A 22,029-nucleotide genomic window follows, 5' to 3' on the forward strand; every position below is an offset into this window, starting at 1 on the left:
AGTTAACTGGTCTTAATACATACTATAACTTAAATCCTAATTTCACACCTCAATCAAATAGTCAAATCATCGAAATGTAAAATAAATTTGGGTTTTAGAAGTTAGAATAAAGAGCTTGTGAAAAGAATCCACAAGACGTTTAGTCGTGTCAATTAGTCTTTGCTTGGCCAGTATGCTGTAAGAGTTTGTACAAGTTTGTGTTATCAACGAGGAAAAACGTTTATGTCCATAGGGAAATATATTCATCTGGAATGTTATTAAACGTGAAGTGGCTTAATACAGTGATGCTTTGACTGAGTTAAAGGAGAGAAAGGTAGCTATTTCAGGGTACAAGTACTTGTAGTGTCTCCCAGGTCTGGGTACTCTAAGGAGAGGGCGCTATACATGTCCCCCATCTCTTAGCTTATTAAAACTTGTTCCATATATTTGCTCATATGAAATGATAAATACACAATGTCGGCACAAGTTTCTTGTCTTTTCAAAGATCTATAACTTGCTAGACAGACATCACATGATGTTTAACACATTAGAATGCACTTATTTGAGGAGCCACTACAAGACTGAAATCATATCCTATTTACGTAATTGTGTACAAGCAAGACAAGAGAAGCGTTTGTATTAGGGGCAAACAGTTCTAGAAGATGTAGAAATGATGTTACTAAAGAGTACAAGGACTCTGCCTACATCTGGAAAAAAAAAAAAGTGACAAAAGATTACTACGTTCCTCTTGTTTGAAAGAACAGATTTCTTGGAATTAACTCAAGCTCTGCAAATAAAATAATGCTGTTAATATGTCTCTATTTCATGTTTCAAGTGATGAAAAACATAAAAAATGCATCTGACATTTTTGTTCAATACACTGGGTCCAGAAGAAACAGCCATATGCTGTGCGTGTAATGAAAAATCTATCGACCTTTCCACAAGTTGTTCCAAGAAAATATGACTTCGCTCGAATGTGTGTTGGCAGAACAGGTGAGAAAATCCTCTTTTTTTGCAGTTCGTTAGCTTTATGTGAAACAAAGCCAAGCTACTGCATGCTAGATTTTACCGGGAGGGGACATCATTCGTTTAACACTTTAAAGCAAGCCATGATGTTTAAGCAGGGAGATGCTCTCTTGGTCAGTGTGGTCCAACATTTTGCTCTAAGCTTCATCAAGACAAGTACATCATTATACTTTTGGGTGGGAAATAGTGGGAGTTTTTAATTTGAGGAATAAAAATTCAACTTTTCTTTTTTTTTAATGTACAATGGAGTAATCTGCCAGCTACTCACTAAGAAATGTGCTGGGATTAAGATGTTGCATCATCTAAGAGTTCATACTATATCCGACACAATGTGAACTTTTGTAAAAGTGCATGTTTTGAGCTTTGTTAATTAATTAATTTAAAGATTTAAATACAATTTCACTGAGTAAAGCACACCACACAACAGGAACATATTTTCATAACATTAAATCATTACAATAGCTTATCGAAAACTATCAAAGCAAGGTCTAAGCTACTGTTGGTAATACATTTTTAAAAGTGACTCAACATTATTATTATTATTTTATTATTTATATAGCGCCAGCAAATTCTGTAGCTCTGTACAATGGGATGAGAGTGAATAGTGAAACAAAGCTTTAGAATGTAATGAGTCTGAATGTCTGCTACATTTGAAAACGTTAGTAATGGTCTTGTGAGAATATGCCATGTCTCTCACTAGGGAAAGGACGCTCAGTTTAGGAAAGGATTATCACAATGACATTGGATTATTTTCAGAATGCTATACTCCATTGATTCAAGCTGTGGGTTATCACAAATGCAAGTAACATAATCAACTTCCTTAACCTATTCTTTGCCATTAGCAGTGCAGATAAGTCTACGTTCTTTACCAAAAATTAACTGTACAGGTGAATTTAGTGGCAACAAAAGGTGGGTCTGTGGTTAGGCAGTAATTTATGGCAAATTCAGATGATAGTTGGAAATAGGATAAGACCAGAGCCGTCTTTAACACGGGGCAAAAGGGGCAGCTGCCCCAGGCCCAGTCAGTCTTAGGGGGCCTAAAGCAGCTGCCCCTTCAGTCCTCCGGCCTCCGTGGTGCGTGCGGCCCGCGTGGAACTACCACCGCAGGCCGCACAATGTCGAGGCTCATCGGGTGGCCAATACTCTAAGGCCAATGGTGATGGATTTTCCGAAATGTTGACGATGCACATTTGCATATACTCACAGATTAATTGTTTTTAATTTTTAACTTAAAAGTCCTGTGAGTGGGTAGAGGAGCTAGCATGAGTGCTGCTCTCCCAGCTCTGAAGCACTAAACGGCACAAAATATACACAAAATATACCACTACAAAACCCCACACGACCCGACACACTTTCGGTGAAAGCACCCACACCGATGAGCGTCCTTTCCCTAGTGAGAGACGTGGCATATTTTCAATAATACCATACAGCATTTCTTTTTAATCTTTTCTTTTTTTGTTTTTTTAAATCATCTGGAGTCTCCCATAATTTCTGTGTGTATATAAATATATCTAAAAACCTATGCATGCTACCATCATTTGGTAAACATAAAAGCAACAAATGATGGTAGCATGCATAGGTTTTTAGAACAGTGAAACAAAAAAAGTCAGATTTTCATGTATCAGAATGACACACAACACATAAAAACAAGATTAAAATGTGGACCCTGCATAAACAATATCAAGGGTCGAAACGTTATCTTTGTTTTTGTATTATTTATCATATTTTGAGCTAGAAAATATATACATACTGCAATTTATATTTATCATGGGCAAGCATAAAGCATAATTGATGCTTCATTAGATATTGTTTCAATGATATTGCATGCCATTTACCTTTCTCTAGTGCTTGGGGTAGTCCGTTCATTTAAGAAATGATGGTGAACAGTATGAGTACAAAAAAAATTAAAAAAATAATAATAATGAAAAAACCTGAACATTTTTATGATGGATAAAATCCTATTCACCTATCTATTCTATGTATTCATCTGATTCCCTACCTAAAGATAAGTGACATTTAATATATTCTGCTTAGGATACAAGTTCTGAATTTAAAGACTTAAAGACATTTTTCACTGTAATAGTACCACAGTTGCTAGAGAACTACTCTGTGTACTTAAAATCAAATAAAAATAAATCAACTAAAAATAAAACAATATGCCCTGATGAAAACCCTTACATTTCCCTTTAAGCATTAGTGACCCCTGTGAGCAGGGCCAGCCTGTCCATAGACCGCGGTGGAGCCACGTCTCCAGGTGGCACTGACCAGGGCGGCAGGAGTTCCCAACCCATGGCAGCGGTGCAGCAGCACCACACGAGTTGGGAACCTGTGTGAGGGTCCATCGGGTGGCCCATGTCCTTATGGGCACCTAATTGACATATGCAGTGAGGGGCCCGGTCGTGCGCTGTGGCGCTTTAACATCGCGACCGGGCCCCTTCTATCCTGCACAGAGAGCTGGAAGGAAGTGACTGCGTATCACTTCCTCCTAGCTCACTCTAAAAGCCACGCTAGAGGAGGAGGGAGCTGCGAGGATGGGACCGGATCGGGAGAGCAGGTCCCCGACTCCCACCATCCACAGCCAGCAGAAGGCAAGAACCTGCTGGGTGGTTTCATTTTTCTAATGTGTGTAACTGTGTGTGTGCGTGTATCTGTTTGTATGTGTGTAACGTGTGTTTGTATGTGTGTATGTGTAGTGTGTATCTGTGTTTTTATGTAACGTGTGTATGTGTGTATCTGTGTGTAGTTTGTGTATACTGTATGTGTGCAATGTGTATCTGTGTGTTTCTGTATATTCTGTATGTGTAGCAGTGTGTGTTTCTGTATGTGTGTGTGTATGTCTGTATCTGTATGTGTGTCAATTTTTGACACATATACAGACACACATGCAGATGCACAGACACACATACAATTGCACAGACACAGTGATGCACATGCAGATATACAGCCACAAACATTGCAACACATGCAGATACATAGACAAACATATACAATCACTGACACACATGCATAAACACAGACACAGTCTATAGGTAAGTGTATCGGCTGCAGTGCACACACAGACACACGCTACATCCCCAACATTCACACAGACACACGCTACATCCCCAACATTCACACAGACACACGCTACATCCCCAGAACACACAGATCTTTACTACATCCCCAGCATACAAACAGACACACTATATCCCCAGCGCATACACAGACACATACTTCATCCCCAGCACACCCACAAAATGCTTCTACAATTGAAGAAGCATATATGTGTTGTTGTTTTTTTGTGGTTTCTTTGTGGCTTTTGGGGGGGGTAAGGGGGGCGGGGGAGGCAGCATTTCATCCTTGGAACCAAGCAGCACAATGTCTTGGGCCAGCCCTGCCTGAGAGATTTATTAAATCCAACTTCTTATACCAAGGCAGGTTTTTTTTCCCGTTCATTTTTTCTTCAAAAGAAAAAAAATCCCCCAAAAACAAACTTCATAAACGCGTGATGTTACTATAGTCACACAACGCAAAATGGGTATGGAATTCCTCATTATAAATAATTTGAAAATCTGGCAAACACAACCTAAATATGCATCCTCAATTAAACAATTCTGCACATTTTTGCTTAGGGAACCTGACAAGAATTCATTGCAGGAAAATAGTGGAATTTTTGGAAAAATAAATATATTGTTTGACAAAGTCTCTGTTTGTATCTGGTGTTAGTGCTGTTTGAGTCATGCGTTGAAGTTAATTATGCCTTTGATAAGTAGTTTATTGATCCAAGGTTGCAGAGAGTACTTTATTTATGCTGGAACGGTATTGTTCCAGATGTAAAGCATTTGAAATTTCTGAAACCCAAGGTGGAATTAGTCATTGTACCAATTTTTCAAGGCTTTTTCTGCTGGCATTCAGGATAATTTTCTGGTTCATTAGTAGGCGGTCAGAGGTTATCTGACTGCAGGTTGCACAATGTAAATTGTAACGATTAGACTCCTAGATTTACTTCCAGAGTAGGTGGTAGCACCAACTCTTCATTAGATTCGTGTAATTTCATTTCATTTCATTTCATAGGATTAGACTAAGTTTTACTGGTAACACCTACTCTTCATTATACAAGTATAATTTACATGGAAGAAAAATACAGGATTTAAATACAATATTAAAAAAAAAGTGCTCTCTTAACAAGTTACCCACATAAAAAAAAAAATAATCAGTGGTCAAAAATGGTGCAATTAACTAATATATGGTATGTCATTGTATCACCAAAGAATTGCAATGTTTTTTTTTTTTGTTTCTTTTAACAAGATTTCAGCATTTATTTTATTTTGATGTTTAAATAAACGTTGCTATTTCAGGATATGAAAAAGAAATTACAATTAGATATTAAAGTGACTTTTCTCACTCTTTCTGCACGCGCGCACACACACACGCACACGCACACGCACACACACACACACACACACACACACACAAAGTCTCACATACATTGGTTTGTTTTGCTCTGCTATTTTGAAATTTATGGGGGGGTGGGGGGAACAGGTAACATACAAAAGATCACAAGTAAATTGTCTGATTTATCTGCTGGTCTACCTAGCTATCTCTCTATCTAGTAAGGAAATGAATAGAAAAATGTATAATATCACATATCTGAAAAAAGGGGTCGTTTTTAATAAGCAGTGAAATGTGGTTAATTAACACCTTAAGGACACATGACATGTGTGACATGAAGATTGGTCCTTAAGGGGTTAAAGGACCAATCCACACCCCAAAAGCACTTCCTTCATGGGTAAGGGCATCCTATTTATGCCCAGTTTATAAAAGTCTGGATTTCTATGAGAAATCTGCACTTTTATGAATAAATTATGGATCACCCCTCTAGCTTTCATTCAAACATCCAGGGAGGTCCGCAGCCTCCTTCCTTTAGCTTCCCTCTACTTGGTTGCGCATGCCTCCTCCCACACAGATCTCCGCTCACATAGCTCCTCCAGACCTCCGATCACACGTGGGCGTGCGCATTGCAGCTTTGGCAAGCTATTTTAAAACATACCCTCAATAAATACATGCAGGAAAAAAAATCATGTATGCCTTTATTAGGGGTATATCTACTCAACGGTGGTTTGCATTTTTTTTGTCCATTTGGGCAGTGGAGTGTTCCTTTAAATAAAACCGATGGAGAGATTATGTTATAACAGCTAAAATGAACTAAATAATAGTTCTCCCATTGACTTCTATTGGTGTTAAGTTGCCACAGATCTCTCTTATAACAGAAAAACCAAGAGTTGCAAAAATGGCAAAGAACTTAAGATTTATTTTTTCCCTTTCGGTTTTACTTTCCTTATGCCCCCTTTATCTTAATTATTATATCCCCCCCCCCCATGTCACTTGTCTTTATTTACATTCATTTTCTTTTCTTCCTTATGTCAGCTTTCGGTATCTGTATGCAGCAATTTTGAGCGTGGGATTTAACTGGTGAACCGTGGGTAAATCTGATTAGCCACATCCACCCACATTCAAGTATTGTCAACTTAACTGCTATATATAAGAAAAAAATAGTTCATGCTCTTTCTCGAGTGCTTTATGAAAACTAGAGCAACTATGAAAGGAACTCTAAGGATCCAAACAGCAATTTAAAGCGTTTCTGTCAACCCACCACCAAAATAGTTTTTTGTATTTTTAATACATAAAAAAATATATTTATGAAATACTCCCATTGACTGTGTTAGAATTCGTCTGAGATTCCAACACAATCAAAAGATATAAGACAAAGCATTTTTTTCTTGACAAAACTTCATAAAAGGAAGAGCTATTGCCTCCTTAGACAAAGAAGGTATTGTCTATGGAGGCTCCCATAGTCACACATGTGCGAGAGTAAAGCACGTGGCATGGTCTACTGGCACATGAAGTGCCTCGAGCTGAAGAGGATTCACCGAATGGTCATGATGGCAGCGGCCGCAAGGGTCAGCTGCAAACACACCAGAAGGCTTTGGTGCATGGACCTTGTCCTGTTTGTCTAGCAATGTAAAACATTTCAGCGAAAAAAGATTATGCCTCTAATGACTTTCAGCATCACCATGCACAACCCTGTTAATGTTTCTCGCTGAGAAGCATTGGGATTGCTTGACTGGCAAGTGGAGATTCTGTGAGTGGAGATTAGGGAGAATTTATTGTAGGTAGCATCGATGTTCTCAATAAGAGTCGGTGGAGTCTGCAAAATTCTGGATAAAACAGGTAACCTTGAAGTTTAACGTTCGAGTGTTCTCGGAGGGGAAAATATCGGTGACAACTAGATCAATGGAGAGTTTAAGAAACAGCTTACTTCGTACCTCTATCAATGACGTATGCAGAAAACTACTGCAACATATATTAACGCAAGAAACAACGAAAGGTAACCTTGAAGTTTAACGTTCGAGTGTTCTCGGAGGGGAAAATATCGGTGACAACTAGATCAATGGAGGGTTTAAGAAACAGCTTACTTCGTACCTCTATCAATGACGCATGCAGAAAACTACTGCAACATATATTAACAAAAGAATTCTGATCTGATTCTGAGAAGAAGTTTGTAAAGTGAGCAGACATTATTGAGAAACTGTTTTGACATTTTACCCTTGAGGATTTAGGAAAACATTCTTGTTAAATATGCGGACATTGAGACATTTTATTTAAACTCCTAAGTGACATCTACTATTTTCCCAAAGATTATTTTATTTATTTTACATATATTCGGGCCTGCCCCTGCAATGATGTCATTAATTTAATTATTACACAAACTCTTAGTTGCTAATGATTATAGTATCCCATCGGACCAGAAGAATGTGAAACATAATCCCTGCACACAAGGCTAAGTTGTAGTTTCCCTCCCAGGCTAAAAATACTGGATAGCAGGGTCCTAAACAATAATTGAACCTTACACAGCCCCGTACATGGCATGTAAAAACACATGGGGGGAAAACCCCAGAACAAACTTGCCTGCGTGCTAGATCCACAACGGTCTACACTGAAGGCACAAGAAAAAAATACACTCGTACTACGGATACTGTAATCTATAGATTTAAAAAAAAAATAGCATTACAAGCACACACTGTGCACATCTACACAACAAAATTAACAGAAACAAATGAACTACAAAAAAATAATACTCCAAAAGTATAGGGGTTAATAGCATGTCCACATTGTCAAACTTTATAAAAGTACAGATTTCATGAGAATGTTTATAAACACCCTTGGTCACACCTCCTGGCTGTCAACCAAATGGCCGAGAGGGTTTCCTTTCTGACTTGCTTTTAGAGCTAACTCAAAGTAAACGTGAGGGCTTGTCACAGAGAAAAACCTGTTGCAATGCTTTTCCTTAAATGGCAATTGAGAAGCATTGGACTTGCTGGGAGACCATAATTCGGGATGATCTCCCAAGGTAGAGTGGAAATGCCGCTAGAAGGCAGTCTCGTCATTGGATTAGTAACTTGTAAGTAGCTTGTTTGTTTTAGGACACACGGGGGGGTCCCTAAAAATAAAATAAAGTAACACCCTAATGTTAAAAACGAATGTAGTTTTTTTTTTTATATTGCTGCAGTGTTCCTTTGAAGCAGGGTTGCCCAAAAGGTAGATCTCCAGATGATTTAAAACTACAGCTTCCATGATGCTGTGCCATTCTAAAAGCATCCTAAAAGCATGCAAAGCATCATGGACACTGTAGTCCTACAAAATCTGGGGATCTAGGTTTTGAGCACCCCTTTTTTCATATACTCAATATGTACTTTTTATAACAATTCATTTGTTTTTGTTGTTATTTTTCTTTGTTTCTCACTTATACATAAGGAAAAGTGACGACTACAAAATTGACAAAGGCCGCGCTTCAGTCGAGCAATGAGAGCAATGTGCGAGAACAATGCATTACCCCACTCTGTGTATCTACACTGGGCATTTGTAAAACACCTCTGTAGTGCAGGCCTGGGTGGTCAGCTGTTCGTAGATCAATGAAGATGGCGGCGTCTTGGATACAGTAACAGCAGGCCAAAAAGTAAGGTATATGAAAGGATTTTTAAACAGCCCGGAGACAAATGGTTCGCATTGGGGAATTTCTAATGTAATCTTGTTGATGGGGTAAAAAAGTAGCAGAGTTGATTTATAGCTTGCAATACAGCCAGGAGTTTGTAGGAGTGGGCACTACTCTTAGGATAAACTATCACATTTTTTTTTAATTCTGTTGGTGCGTGTTCTTGTGCTTGTTTTTACAAATATTTATTTTATAAAGGACTTGAAAAGTTGAACTTTGAAGTTCTGCATTGTTTTTGGTGTCTATAAGATGATTTTCCCTACTTTCCTTATTAACACAGGAGAAACAAACAACTTTAAATTCAGGATATATTGTTTCAGGCGAGGTGACTCGCTATGCTCACCTGATGTAAAGAACCCGCTGATTGGCAAGACAAGCTTGAAGTATTTTTAGATTTGTCTATAGAAAAATAAGCTGGTGATCCAATTACCTCACTGTTCTGTAGTAGATGTGAAAACAAACATTAAAAGTAAATTATCATGGAATCTCCCAATCAATGTATAAAGGCCTTGGCATTCTTCACACATGCTAGGCACTTAATTTGGATTATAATCAGGTAAAGTGACTTCCAAGATGTCATTCTACACATTTTCTTCTCGCTTAAGTCCAGTATTAAGAGTAAACTGAAGAACACATTCTAACAACGCAGCAATGTGAGTATTTACAATCAACAGTCAGGGAACATGGTACCAATTAGCACGATATCTAAACATATTTATCGCTAACACCTTCCTTGAGAGAAAATTACAAGTCATTAGACGAGGAGGAGAGAAAAAGCAGTTTATCTTAAGCTGTCTACAGTGGATTTCTTTAAAAGACCACCCACATTACAAAAACTATAAATGTCTTATATTGACAACAGATTGGACAGCCAGCAGTTGACGTCTTAAGTTCTTTTTTCTTTCACTTCCGCTGTACAAATGTTTGGTTCTTAGGAATCATGTGGGCTTCCCATACAACCTCTTAGAAGCAGAAATAAAACCAACTTGTCTTCAAAATCCCCAAAAACCAACGTGAATAAAAAAAAAAGAAAAGTCATAAATTTATTTACGACTCAAAACAACAAGGAATTGAAAATAAAAACAGAATAAAAACCCAACACTCATGTTTTAAAATGAGAAATCTGAAGTGATTTACGTTGCTGGATATAAACATAGAACAGTAAATCTTGCATTAATGTAAAGCTCTGACACTGTGAGCGAGAGAAGGTGAAGTAATCTGCTCGCCAGAAGTCCTCAAGCTGGGGGTCAGATCCTGTTCATGGAAACCCTCAGAGCCACACCAAACACAAATGATCTTTGAAAAAAAATAAAAAAATATCCTATTCATTAATGGATCACAGCTGCAATGAGCGTTACTTCATTTTTCCATGGCAACCCCGTTTATGTTTCAAGGATCGAGTTACGGTTTTGGTAGCAACGTGTTCTCTGGCCAATATTGAACACATTTATGTGTTAAAGAGAAGGAATTATTGCAAATTCTTGAAATAGAATCACCTCCTATTTTAATTCCTGTTATGTCAAGTGCTGCATATGAAACCTATCAGCAGCTAATGATGAAGCTACGAAGAATGCAGAGTGTTACCCTCCTGATTATTTTTTCGGAGAAATGTGGATCGTTACATTTGCGATGCTATCAAAAATTTACAGGTCCCAAGAAAGGTAGAATTACTTCTCAAGATTGTTCTAGGAAAAGAAAAATGGCATTGTATTTCATTCTGGATTTAAATTTCCTGAACTCCGACCTGTAACGTTTGGTTTATTGTGCAAGAGATTCTGCAGGACACCTGTTGGGGGAACAAAACTTAACCAGGTCTTTGGATTTCCACAAACAGTACCTTCAATCCTCCACCTATTTATTTTAGTATCTTACTTTCCCCTCTCCTTCAGTACCCAGCTATCTCATTTTTGCCTGTCTGCTGATGTCCCTATTTCTCCCTAGCATCTCTCCATTTTCAGATTGTACTTCCAAATTATCTTGCTATCTTCATATTACTCCAAATACCTCCATTGTTTGCCTCACATATCCAGATTCAGATTGGCTGGCAAATTACAGGTAGCATAACGTTATAATTGGATTATGGGGGGGGGGGGGGAAATCTAGTGAAATTAATAAAAAATAAAAATAAATCATTCCGATCATTTGCATTTAGCACAACACCTGTAGAGTAAACAAAGTGTCAAAACAAATTACACTCTAGTCAGCATTAGGTGACTATAGTGCTTGGAGTCCTCTGGCTAGGTTTTATCTTATAGGGTTAAGACATTTATGCCTGTCTGCTGTCTCTCATTTGCTAATGTGGAAAAATTAACCCAATCCGTGAAGGGGCAATAGTGCTCAGCTGAGAATTCCATGATAGCTGCCAATTTCAGTCTATCATTGGCTACCTATCATGGAAAGACTATGTAAATTTTTTACCCTGGTTTCAGTATTATCAGAACAGCAAAGGAACGGCAGCTGAAAGGCAACAGCGGACATTACTTCTGTGTCAAACAATTCACAAATATACAACATTAGAAAGTAATACAGCATTGCCCATCCCTGTCCTACGTAGCTTCTCTCATTAAAAGAGTCCTACTATCCCTCTACAGTCACCGTCACTGACACCTTCCAAATGCAAGTTACTAGCTAAACTTGACACAGACATTACATCTTTAGAGTCCTCCATGCCTCGATACATTGCCCTCTTATCTTTCGTTAAGACTTTAAGCTCGTTTGAGCAAGAACCTGTTCATCTCTTGTATCTGTCGACATTTGTTTTGTCTGTTGAGTAGTTACATTTATATTCTCACTATCTGACTATGGAGATAAAGTACCAATGTTAAATGCATCAGTAATATACATCGGACAATAATAATACAGTCTGCCTATATCAAAAATGTACAACGCAGATAAAAATAAATTACATTCTTCATATTTAAAAACTGTACACAACCATCAATGAAATAAGTGAATATTGATTCACATGTAAACCAAAACATCCAGAATTCAAGGTGAAAGATGTGTCGAAGCTCTGCTGGTGTCCATCTGGCAGCCATTAAGATGTGAATGAGTGACCTAATTCCCTCTACCTATTCCCAAAATTGCTGAGAAAGGATGAGCACCAGAACTGTATGCCGGCAATTTACTTGACGGTTTGTCATAAGAATTTATCTAAAGTATTAATAATTTTTGTTTCACAGTAACAGCTTGGGAGTTAACGGGAGATCATGAAAGAGATTAACTGGAGTGTCATTTTCCAAATAATATATTTATGTTGATTACTGAAATACTGGCATCCATGAATTAGATGTACTAAAACAACATCTGCTATAACACGACGCACTTCTAACTCTCTTTAAGGGCAATCACTGAAAACAGCACGTAATCATCACCCATTATTTTACATTTTTGTTTTCATTATATAGTAGTGACCCCACTACTTAAAAAAACAAAAAACTAATTTAATTTTGTTCTTTTGTATTTCTCTGCCTCTCTACTCCACGTCCATTTTCCAATGCACTCTCCCGTTTATTCATCTGTCCTGCTCTTCTTTTTACCAGATCATTGTATCCTTCCTCTCATCCAACGTCCACTCACTCACTCTCTCTTCATTCTACTGCTTTCTCAATCAGCGGCAGGTAGTAATCACTTAGGTGGGGAGTAAAATGAAAGATGATGAGAGGTTAAAGGGAAGGTTGGTGCATCTTTGAATAGGTGAGTTTTTAGACTTGCACAAGGGGACCAATTGTTTTTACTTATTACATTATTTTTTTTTTATTTTTTTTTTAAGAATGGCACATTAAAGCCACAAGCAGATAGTATATGGCGGATCAGAATTGAAATCATGAAAATACAAAAAAAAATTCCATCCACCCAGAGATGAAAAAATACAGGACAAAAAAAAAAGAAACAGGTCAAGGTTTAACTGCAACCCATGGGATGCTTATGCATGCCAAAAATACAGTGCATCAAGGAAAGGTAATAACAGGTAGCCACTGATTAACGGATGGGTCTCTTCAGAAAGTACCTCTGCCAACATTGGGAAATTCCAAGGACAATAGTTCCCTGTATGGCACTAGGAGAATATGCATCGGTGCAGGGACCTTGGGTACGCTGCGTAGTTGGGACTATTTTCTTGACCTATCCCCTACTTTACTCTTTAGCCTTATGCAGTATTCTAAATGCTGATGGAATAATTCTGTAGATGCTTTTGATTATGAAACAGTGCTATGCCTGTATGACATTCTATGTTCTGATTGATTAACGTTTCATTGCTAATGACTGTTTACAGTGTCTTTCATGATGCAACCATTACAATAAAATACAGATCTATAAAAATAAAATAAAAAAATGGTTTAATCTTCCCATGGAGCCCAAACTTTAGAGAATGACTTATCATGGTATGGACCATATGAGTCTATCCATTATTCTACTTTTGACTTTGACTATGGAGGGAACTGCTGATTTTATTCACCCTGCTGCCAAAGTAAGGGGGTGAGGGGGCTGTTTGTGTTTTTTAACATTTGCAAGCTGAATCTCAGCTATTTCAAAACACGGGATTTGAACACTCATCCACATAACTAGTGTGAGAGTGTTGGTTCTGTGTATTCAGCATACCAATCACCAATACAAATGCACAACGGTTGCTCTGGATGAAAGAAAAAAATAAAATCTTGTCAATAGTTTTACAAATATCAGCAGAAAAAAAAGTAAAAAAAAACGTATAAAAAGAAACCCAACAACGCTATAATATGCGCACGCCTTAATTGTTTTGTAATTTTTAAAAAAGTATGTATTCCTACTCTTTTTATTAAATATCTCAATGAATAACATAATAGCAGAATACTTGAAGTGTGGTTTACTGGAAATATTACTTGTGGGAGTAAGTGGCTGAATTCCAGATTTGGAATTTCAAAAAATTCTCATGTCTCGTAATTCTTGTTGGACTGAGATCACTTAATGAAAGAAATTTAACGAAATGCACCTTTGCTGTGTTTAATAACCATAAAACAGGATCTACAGATAAAGACAAAAGATTAGTCTGTTTAAATCATATGAACAAGATGCTATATTATAATTATAGTTACATCCTGTTTTTCCGCTATCAAAACATGAGTCCTTCAACAGAGCCAAGATTCTCGTCAATATTGGTATAGTTATAAAAAACTGTTCTGCTGACTTGTGGGATAGAAATAGGTGCATAATATTTCCTGTGAATAGAGCCCCTAATGTTTTGCTGTAACATATAATTTTGTCAGTGGCTAAATTTTTTACTTTATTTTTTAATTTAAAGTTGATTCCAAACAAGGATTTGAATCACGAAGGTCTAAAAAGATTCCAACCCCAAATTAGTCTGTTGGTGCTGTTAAAATCTTTATTAAAGAGACCAGTAATCACAAGATCAATGAAGATCTAAACACTGATAATGATCAAAGTTCAGAATATTACATGCAATATGGAAGAAAACTCTTTGGACAACTATGCATATTGCAACCGGAGCAAAAATTGATTTCAATAATTGCAGAATATTTCCAAATTTTCATAGTTATTCCTTTGATTGGTTATCAGCTCCACAGTTTGATTTGGAGAATCTCATTAAACATTGCAGTGGGTGTTCCATTTTATGGGGTACAAACAAAGACATTTTGATCTTATGGCACATCTGGGTCTAGCCTGGCCTTCTGTAACAAGATTCATAGTAAGTACATACAAAGTGGGGAGCAAGTGTTCCGTAAAGTTGTTTTTTGCAGTGGTGGGTAGGGCTCAAAGATTATGAAGGGGCCACTTTACACTTATATGCCAATAAGCATACTTCCCTTGGCATAGAATGCCCCATTCCCAGGTCACAAAATATGCAAATAGAATACCTGTTTGAACTACAGGTGACATTTTTATTACATGATATCCCTTGAACAACACATAACGTGAAAAAAAAAAAAAAACTACAGGAGAAAGGGCAAGAACATATTATATGGTAAAAACTTTAGCTTCCAAGGCAAGTACTGCCCTAAGAGGCAATTGTTGTCACATCATTAAATATCAGTCATTAAATACCTGGCATATTATGGTGAAATCCATCCATTAGACTTACCTTAGGTTTTGTTTTATGTCTTTTTTTTTCCCCAATAAAGAAAAATGTTAATTTATTTTTTAACTTTTTATTTGAAGAATGCTATAATTTCTGTTGCATGAAGGATGGGAACAATATTAGTCCTGCTGTTCTCATTAGGTTTACCAACCTTGGTTATGAATAGAATTATGATGTTCGTTATTCTTGGTTACGGACAGATATGTGGTATATGTGGTTGGGTTTTGTAGTTCATACTCTATATGAATTAACAATAGATAGATTAAAAGAGCAGTCAAGGTATCATAACCGCAACATACCGATCAAGTGGTTATGGTGCCATTAGGCTGTGAAAGATTGACCAAGCCTGGGGGTCCCCAAAGCACCCGCAGAGCGGCACCCTGCGTGCAGACATTTTACATTAGAGATATATATTTTAGAGACAATTAATTAGAAAGAAAAGCTTTAGGTATTAGACAGAGACAGGCCTGGATTGGTCATCGGGCAAACCAGGCAAATGGCCGGTGGGCCGCGATCGACCAGGGAGATCAAAGGATCTCCCTTGTCGGCCATGCAGGGCAGACACACTGTGAGTGCGCGGCCTATATATGTAAAAAAAAGTCCCTTCACTGAGAGCGGTCTCACACACACACACTTACAAAACACTCCTAATCCAAGCACACTGTAACCCCATACTCACACTACAGCCTATATTAATATACACATATTACATATACATACACATTATACATCTCTAAGCACACTACAGCCCCTAGATGCATACACATCCTCCAGACACACATTACACCTCATATACAAACACATACACTACACCTTCTAAACACACACAAACACTCACTATGGTTCTTAAACACAAACTACCCTGTACACACATACTACAGCCCCTTGTACATAAACAAGCACATTAGAGCCCCTGTACACACACAACCCAGCACACTAGAAACTCTACACCCCATAGATAAATACACACACACATGATTTATCTCTCTCTCGCTAGGCAGACAGACGCGCACGCACACACACAATCTCTACAGCCCCTAGACGCATACACATCACACCCAGTGCAAATACATACACACTACAGTCCCTGGCCACAAATACTACACCACTGACTCCTTCATACACACTACACCACAAACAGTCGCCTCTATGCACACGCAATCCTACAATTAGCCTCCATTTACACAGCGCTTCCCTACACATACACAAAACGTTTTACTGGCCATGCCCCACTTTTGTCCTCTGTTATTCCTCTTTTAGGGACACCAGACACAAGTCACCAGCAAACGCAGAGCTGTGCTGTATAAAATAAACACAGGGCATTGCTTCCATGCGTGAAATTTTTAGCAAACTAACCTATTCACTTTGAGGTGGCGTGTGTCATTGTGACACGCCCCCTCTCTGTCCCCACCACCTCCTTCTGGGCTGATCAGCCTTTAACTACCCGGGCTGAATTTTTTTTCCCAGTCCGGCCCTGGACAGAGAAGTCTAGCCCTGATGCAAAAGGAACTGGCTAAGTAATTAGGGCATGACCCAAATTAAATTAGGTAATCAAAAGAAATATAGAGAGATAATCCCAAAACGGGGTTAAACCTCAAACAATTACCACCCAATAGAATTTAATTATTGCTGGTACTACTAGAGTTTGATTAATTTAGTATTTATTTAATTTATTTAATACCACATTCACTAATATTTAGTTCTCACTTAAAGGGTTACTGTAACCCTTTCAAATGTATCTTTATTTTAAATTGACAACGCCCTATTTAACAGCTAGTCCTCTCCCCCTTTAAAAAGTGTTAAAACTCACCTGTAACCCAGCACCAGGCAAAGCTCCCAGAGCTGATCTCTACTCCCCTTCTGACGTCACCAATGGATGTCCAATCAAAGGCTTCTCAGAAATAATAAAATCTAATTTACCGAGGGAGGGAGGAGCGATGGGAGAGCAAGTCTCCCCATGCAGGCACGCTGCCTCTAAGAGAGAAGATAATTCCGTACGTTGCCGGCATGCAGTGCACACTGATGAAGGATGACATTTTTGCACAGTATTGGCAATTGGCAGGTCGGAACAGAGTTACGGGCAGCAAAATTAAACTGTGCAGGGGGTGTAACTAGAACCTGGCACATAAGTGCGAATATCTCTGAATGGGCATAGTTTAAAGGAGAAATGCTGCACGTATAGACTCGTACCATCATGGCCACTTAAAATCCCTAAAGTCGTCATGGTGGTTGGAGTAACCCTTTAAACACCCAAAGGGCAAAAATCTCTACTCTCCTTTTGATATGTTCTACTTTCTCTCTCCATACAGTCTTTACTCCTCATTATTTCTTGTAAAATACATTTAATTTCTTCATGACTTTGTACATGGTTCTGTTTACCCCTCCCTTCAAGCTGACATTCCCCTTAATTCGGCCAAATTTTGCAAGGGTTTTGACCTTTTGGTTGTCCCAGTCCTGTACTTACAACAAACCTCCTTCCTCTACAGTTAATTCTTCTACATATAGCAGTATATCGATCACACAGACATTCCTCCTGTGCTAAGCAGCCTATAGGCCAGCACCAAAGCAAAGCAACCATCTGCTCTAATAAAGGAGTCCGTAACTAAGATGCTGATCTAGATTTGGTGAGGGGGAGCTAGCTTATCAATATAACCAAAGTCTGATACCAAATATTTAAATGCTGTCAATTCATCTTCCTTTATAACATATCCGTATGCCTTTTTACGTTCACATTTGCATCTGATTTTCTTGTATTGCGCTGATCTTATACAGAATTTTCATAGAAAAAACATTTAAATATCCCTTTACAACATGCCATGACTTTATAATTCTAGATTTTTTTGCGAGAGTAACACTACTTCATTAAAATGACGGCTAACAAGACACTTTTGACTGAAAACCTTGATGTTTGTGTGTTTTGCTTTCTGTTATGTTCTGTTTATGTTATCACATTTACCTTTTCTAGTCGTTTACCTACCATTAGGAGCAAGCACAGTACAACACACAGCAGTTATACTATTCAACAAAGTCAATTCTATTTCAAATTTTGGGTAACTCCTGTCCCATATCTGTACTTTCTTTTTTCCTCCTTATCGCATGATCTTACCTGAAGTGTAAGACGTTTCACTGCATTCCACACAATAGCAATAAACTCTTTCATTCTTTCCTCTGGAGTTTTGTTGCTTTCTTGACTCAGTTGCAGGACTTTAGGTGGAAGAGAATGTGGGCGTGATTCTTCAAATAAAAAAAAAAGTAGTTTTGTATGTTATTACTGATGATTAAACATATACCGCAGTGCAATACGTCATCATACAGTTTTTTCTGTATGTCATGGAGCATCATAAAGCACCACATCTATCCAAATAAATTAATTTGCAGAAGAACTGTATGAAATGTATACATGCAACACTCACACACAAAGATTATAGAGCATAAAACTAACAAACATTTGCTTTTTCGATTGGCTATTATTGCAGAAACACATTTATCCTTTATGGTTATGGCAAAAATGAAATAGTACATTAGTGAATGGCACATCGGGTTCCAAACATAACAGTCCCCATCTTCATTTTAAGTGGGTAGTATTGCATCTTAAAGGACCACTATAGGCACCCAGACCACTTCAGCTTAATGAAGTGGAATGGGTGCCAGGTCCATCTAGGATTAACCCTGCCTGCTGTAAACAGCTATGTTTACCTATGGGTTAATCCAGCCTTTAGTGGCTGTCTCATTGACAGCCGCTAGAGGCGCTTCCGCGCTTCTCACTGTGATTTTCACAGTGAGAAGACGCCAGCGTCCATAGGAAATCATTGAGAATGCTTTCCTATGGACTGGCTGAATGCACGAGCGGTTCATGCCGTGCATGCGCATTCAGCCGATAATGTCGTAAGGAGGAGGAGAGTCCCCAGCGTAGAGGGAGCCTGGCACTGGAAAAAGGTAGGAATTTAACCCCTTCCTCATCCTAGAGCCCGGCGGGAAGGGGACACAGAGGGCGAGGGGGACCCAAGGACCCTATAGAGCCAGGAAAAAGAGTATGTTTTCCTGGCACTATAGTGGTCCTTCCTTTAATAAGCAAGCTTGAGCATCAATTTGGCCATTTCATTTTGTTATTTAATAAAAAGTCGCATTATCACAGAGGTATCTCTTGACGACTATACTGAGTGAACATGTTCTTACTTTAAAAAAAGGGAAAACGTATAGAAAATATTCAAATAAAAGAACGCTGATTGCTTCAACTAAAATGACACTTATGCAGAGGATACAGTCGTTAGAATAAACTTCATATACTGTGCATATATTCACACAATCTAATCTGTGTACTTTTATTAGATAATGCCAATTTAATTTTGTTACCCAAATATCTGAATTTGCTAGAATCACCCCACTGTATAATTCCCCACTATTCACTCTTAATGCTCTCCCTGGCTGTTCCCACCTCCTATAGCCTCCGATCCAGTACTAGCACAATATTTAGCATACCATAGTACAAAAATAAAGTGTCTCGATCCGCCTTTTCCTACAGAGCACTGCAATTATGGAATAACCTCAGGGACACAGTCAAATCTTTATTCAATCTAAAAAAATTTAAGAGATCTTTGGCAATATATCTCAGCACAGAATGCACCTGTCATGGTTGAATATATTTATTACCAGTTAGGTGTTAAATTTAACAATGTTGTGTATATTTATATAGCTTGTATATTGTATTTTTGTAATATTGTATCCTATTGTAACAATGCAATGATTTGTGGACTCAGGACATACTAGAAAACGAGAGAAATCTCAATGTGTCCATCCTGGTAAAATATTTACAGCCTCGGTTTCAGAAATTTTAATTCACACTAATATCTTTGCGGACAAAAACTCTATGCAGGGGTGGTGGCCATTAGGGTAGGTCTGGGGGAGAAACATACAGAGTTATTCACGTAAGTGAGAATTGAAAGTGAATTTTAAAGTAAAAAAAATAGCCAAACCGTAAAAATTCTCTAAATCAGCCATGTTCTCAGTTCGTCTACTCTGGCCTCAAATTTGAAATTAATTTTGAATTCTTAAGTTAGTAAATAATCATGCCAGTTGGGCATCTAAAGTATCGTGGAATCTGGTTGGTCCTAGGAACTTTCTAAATCTGATCTGCACCCGTGAAGCTCACCTTAAATCTCTAGGGATGTTCCCGATATATACACAATAACACAACATTATTAGAAGTAAAGATACTCAGCTATACAAAGTATAGATTGGCAGTATTTGAAAATTGTAAAATTGACCCAAAATATGGGTCGAAAAAGAAAGATAGAATAAAGGATTATTTATTTTTGTCATTTAACACAAAATCCCCCAAAGGCTCATAGATATGCAGGAGGACCTGACAAAACTATCCAGGAAGATCTGATAAAATAAGAAATATATTCACACAATAGATCAGTGTTCAAACTCAAAGAAATTGGACCAGATGAAAATTCTTGTTCTTGTTTAGAACATTGGCTTAAAAATAAATGGTACGTGTTCAAATGATCTTGAAAAAAAGCATTAAAAGTCATTTTCAGTGTTTGCAGAGGACACAAAACTCTATAAAGTAATACAATGTGAGCAATATATTGCTCTGCTGCAGAGGGATTTAGATAGACTGGGGGTCTGGGCACTCAAATGGCAGATTAAATTTATTGTAGAAAAATGCAAAGTTATGCACAGATATCACAGCAGCTTAAACCCTAAATGGCAGTGAGTTAGAGATAACAGCACACGAGAAGGATTTAAGAATTGTTATAGATAAACTAGGCAACAATGTGCAATGTCAATCAGCAGTGGCTAAGGCCAGTAAGGTATTGTCATGCATAAAAAATGGAATTAATTCCTGGAATGAGAATATAATTGTGCTTCATTATAAATCACTGGTAAGACTACATCTTGAATATGCTGTGTAATTTTGGGCACGTGTTCTAAAGAAGGAAATTATGGAACTGGAAAGAGTGCAGAGGCGGGCTACAAAATGAATAAAAGGAATGGAGCATTTTAGTTATGGAGAAAGGTTAACAAATTCAAATCTCTTAAGTTTAAAAAAACGTCGCCTCAGAGTGGATATGATAACATTATTCAAATATATCCAGGGGCCGATAAAAACCATTGTGTGGAAATCTATTCACAAACAGGACTATACATAGGACACGAGGTCATGCGTTTAGACTGGAAGAAAGAAGAATTAGTCTAAGGCAAAGGAAAGGTTTTTTTTTAACCATACGAACCATAATAAGGATGTGGAATTCTCTGCCTGAAGAAGTGGTTTTATCAGAGTCTGTACATATGCTTAATCAGCAACTAGATGCATACTTGCAAAAACAGAATATTCAAGTATATAATTTTTAAACTGTAGGGTAATAGCTTCTTGATCCAAGGATAAATCTGACTGCCATTCTGGGGTCAAGAAGATATTTTATTTCCTAGTTTTATGCAAAATTGGAAGTGCTTCAAACTTGGTTTGTGCCTTCTTTTGGGTCAACAGTAAACCACAGATGTGAGGAAGGCTGAACTTGATGGACACATGTCTTTTGTCAGCCTATGTAACTATGTAACATATAAAAAAATGTATTATTTAGGAGTTCTGTCCAGAAAAAGTCCAGTCACTGTTAATATAACAAGAATGGTTTGCGCAACATCAATATAACCTGGCAGCCAAGGAGGGTGGGCTGAATTGCGCATGCGTGAACAATAATGACTTCACTGTACTAGTAAGTGGGGGCGCTAGACCATGTGTACTGTGTGGCAGTCGCATTCAAAATGACTGAGCGAGTACAGTGTGAATCTGCATCAAATTTTGCGTTAAGTTTAGTTAACATTGCTCCTCGGAAACTATACGGATGATTCAGAAGGCTTTCGGGGACGATGCAATGAGTGCAGCACAAATAAAAGTGTGGTAGAAACGCTTCAA

At 37.9% G+C, this 22,029-nt stretch overlaps 1 protein-coding gene across 2 annotated transcripts in view; it reads right to left on the reverse strand.

Moving 5' to 3' along the window:
• The window catches only part of VPS13B (vacuolar protein sorting 13 homolog B), an 843,188-nt gene that overhangs the window by 422,385 nt on the left and 398,774 nt on the right, over nt 1-22,029 (reverse strand). For both annotated transcript variants that reach the window (XM_063451210.1, XM_063451211.1), the window contains exon 22: nt 18,214-18,341. In XM_063451210.1, the coding sequence (XP_063307280.1) occupies nt 18,214-18,341 (128 nt within the window). The remainder of the gene's footprint in view (nt 1-18,213; nt 18,342-22,029) is intronic.

This window comes from Pelobates fuscus, chromosome 4 (genome assembly GCF_036172605.1).
Source record: "Pelobates fuscus isolate aPelFus1 chromosome 4, aPelFus1.pri, whole genome shotgun sequence".
Lineage (NCBI taxonomy): Eukaryota > Metazoa > Chordata > Amphibia > Anura > Pelobatidae > Pelobates > Pelobates fuscus.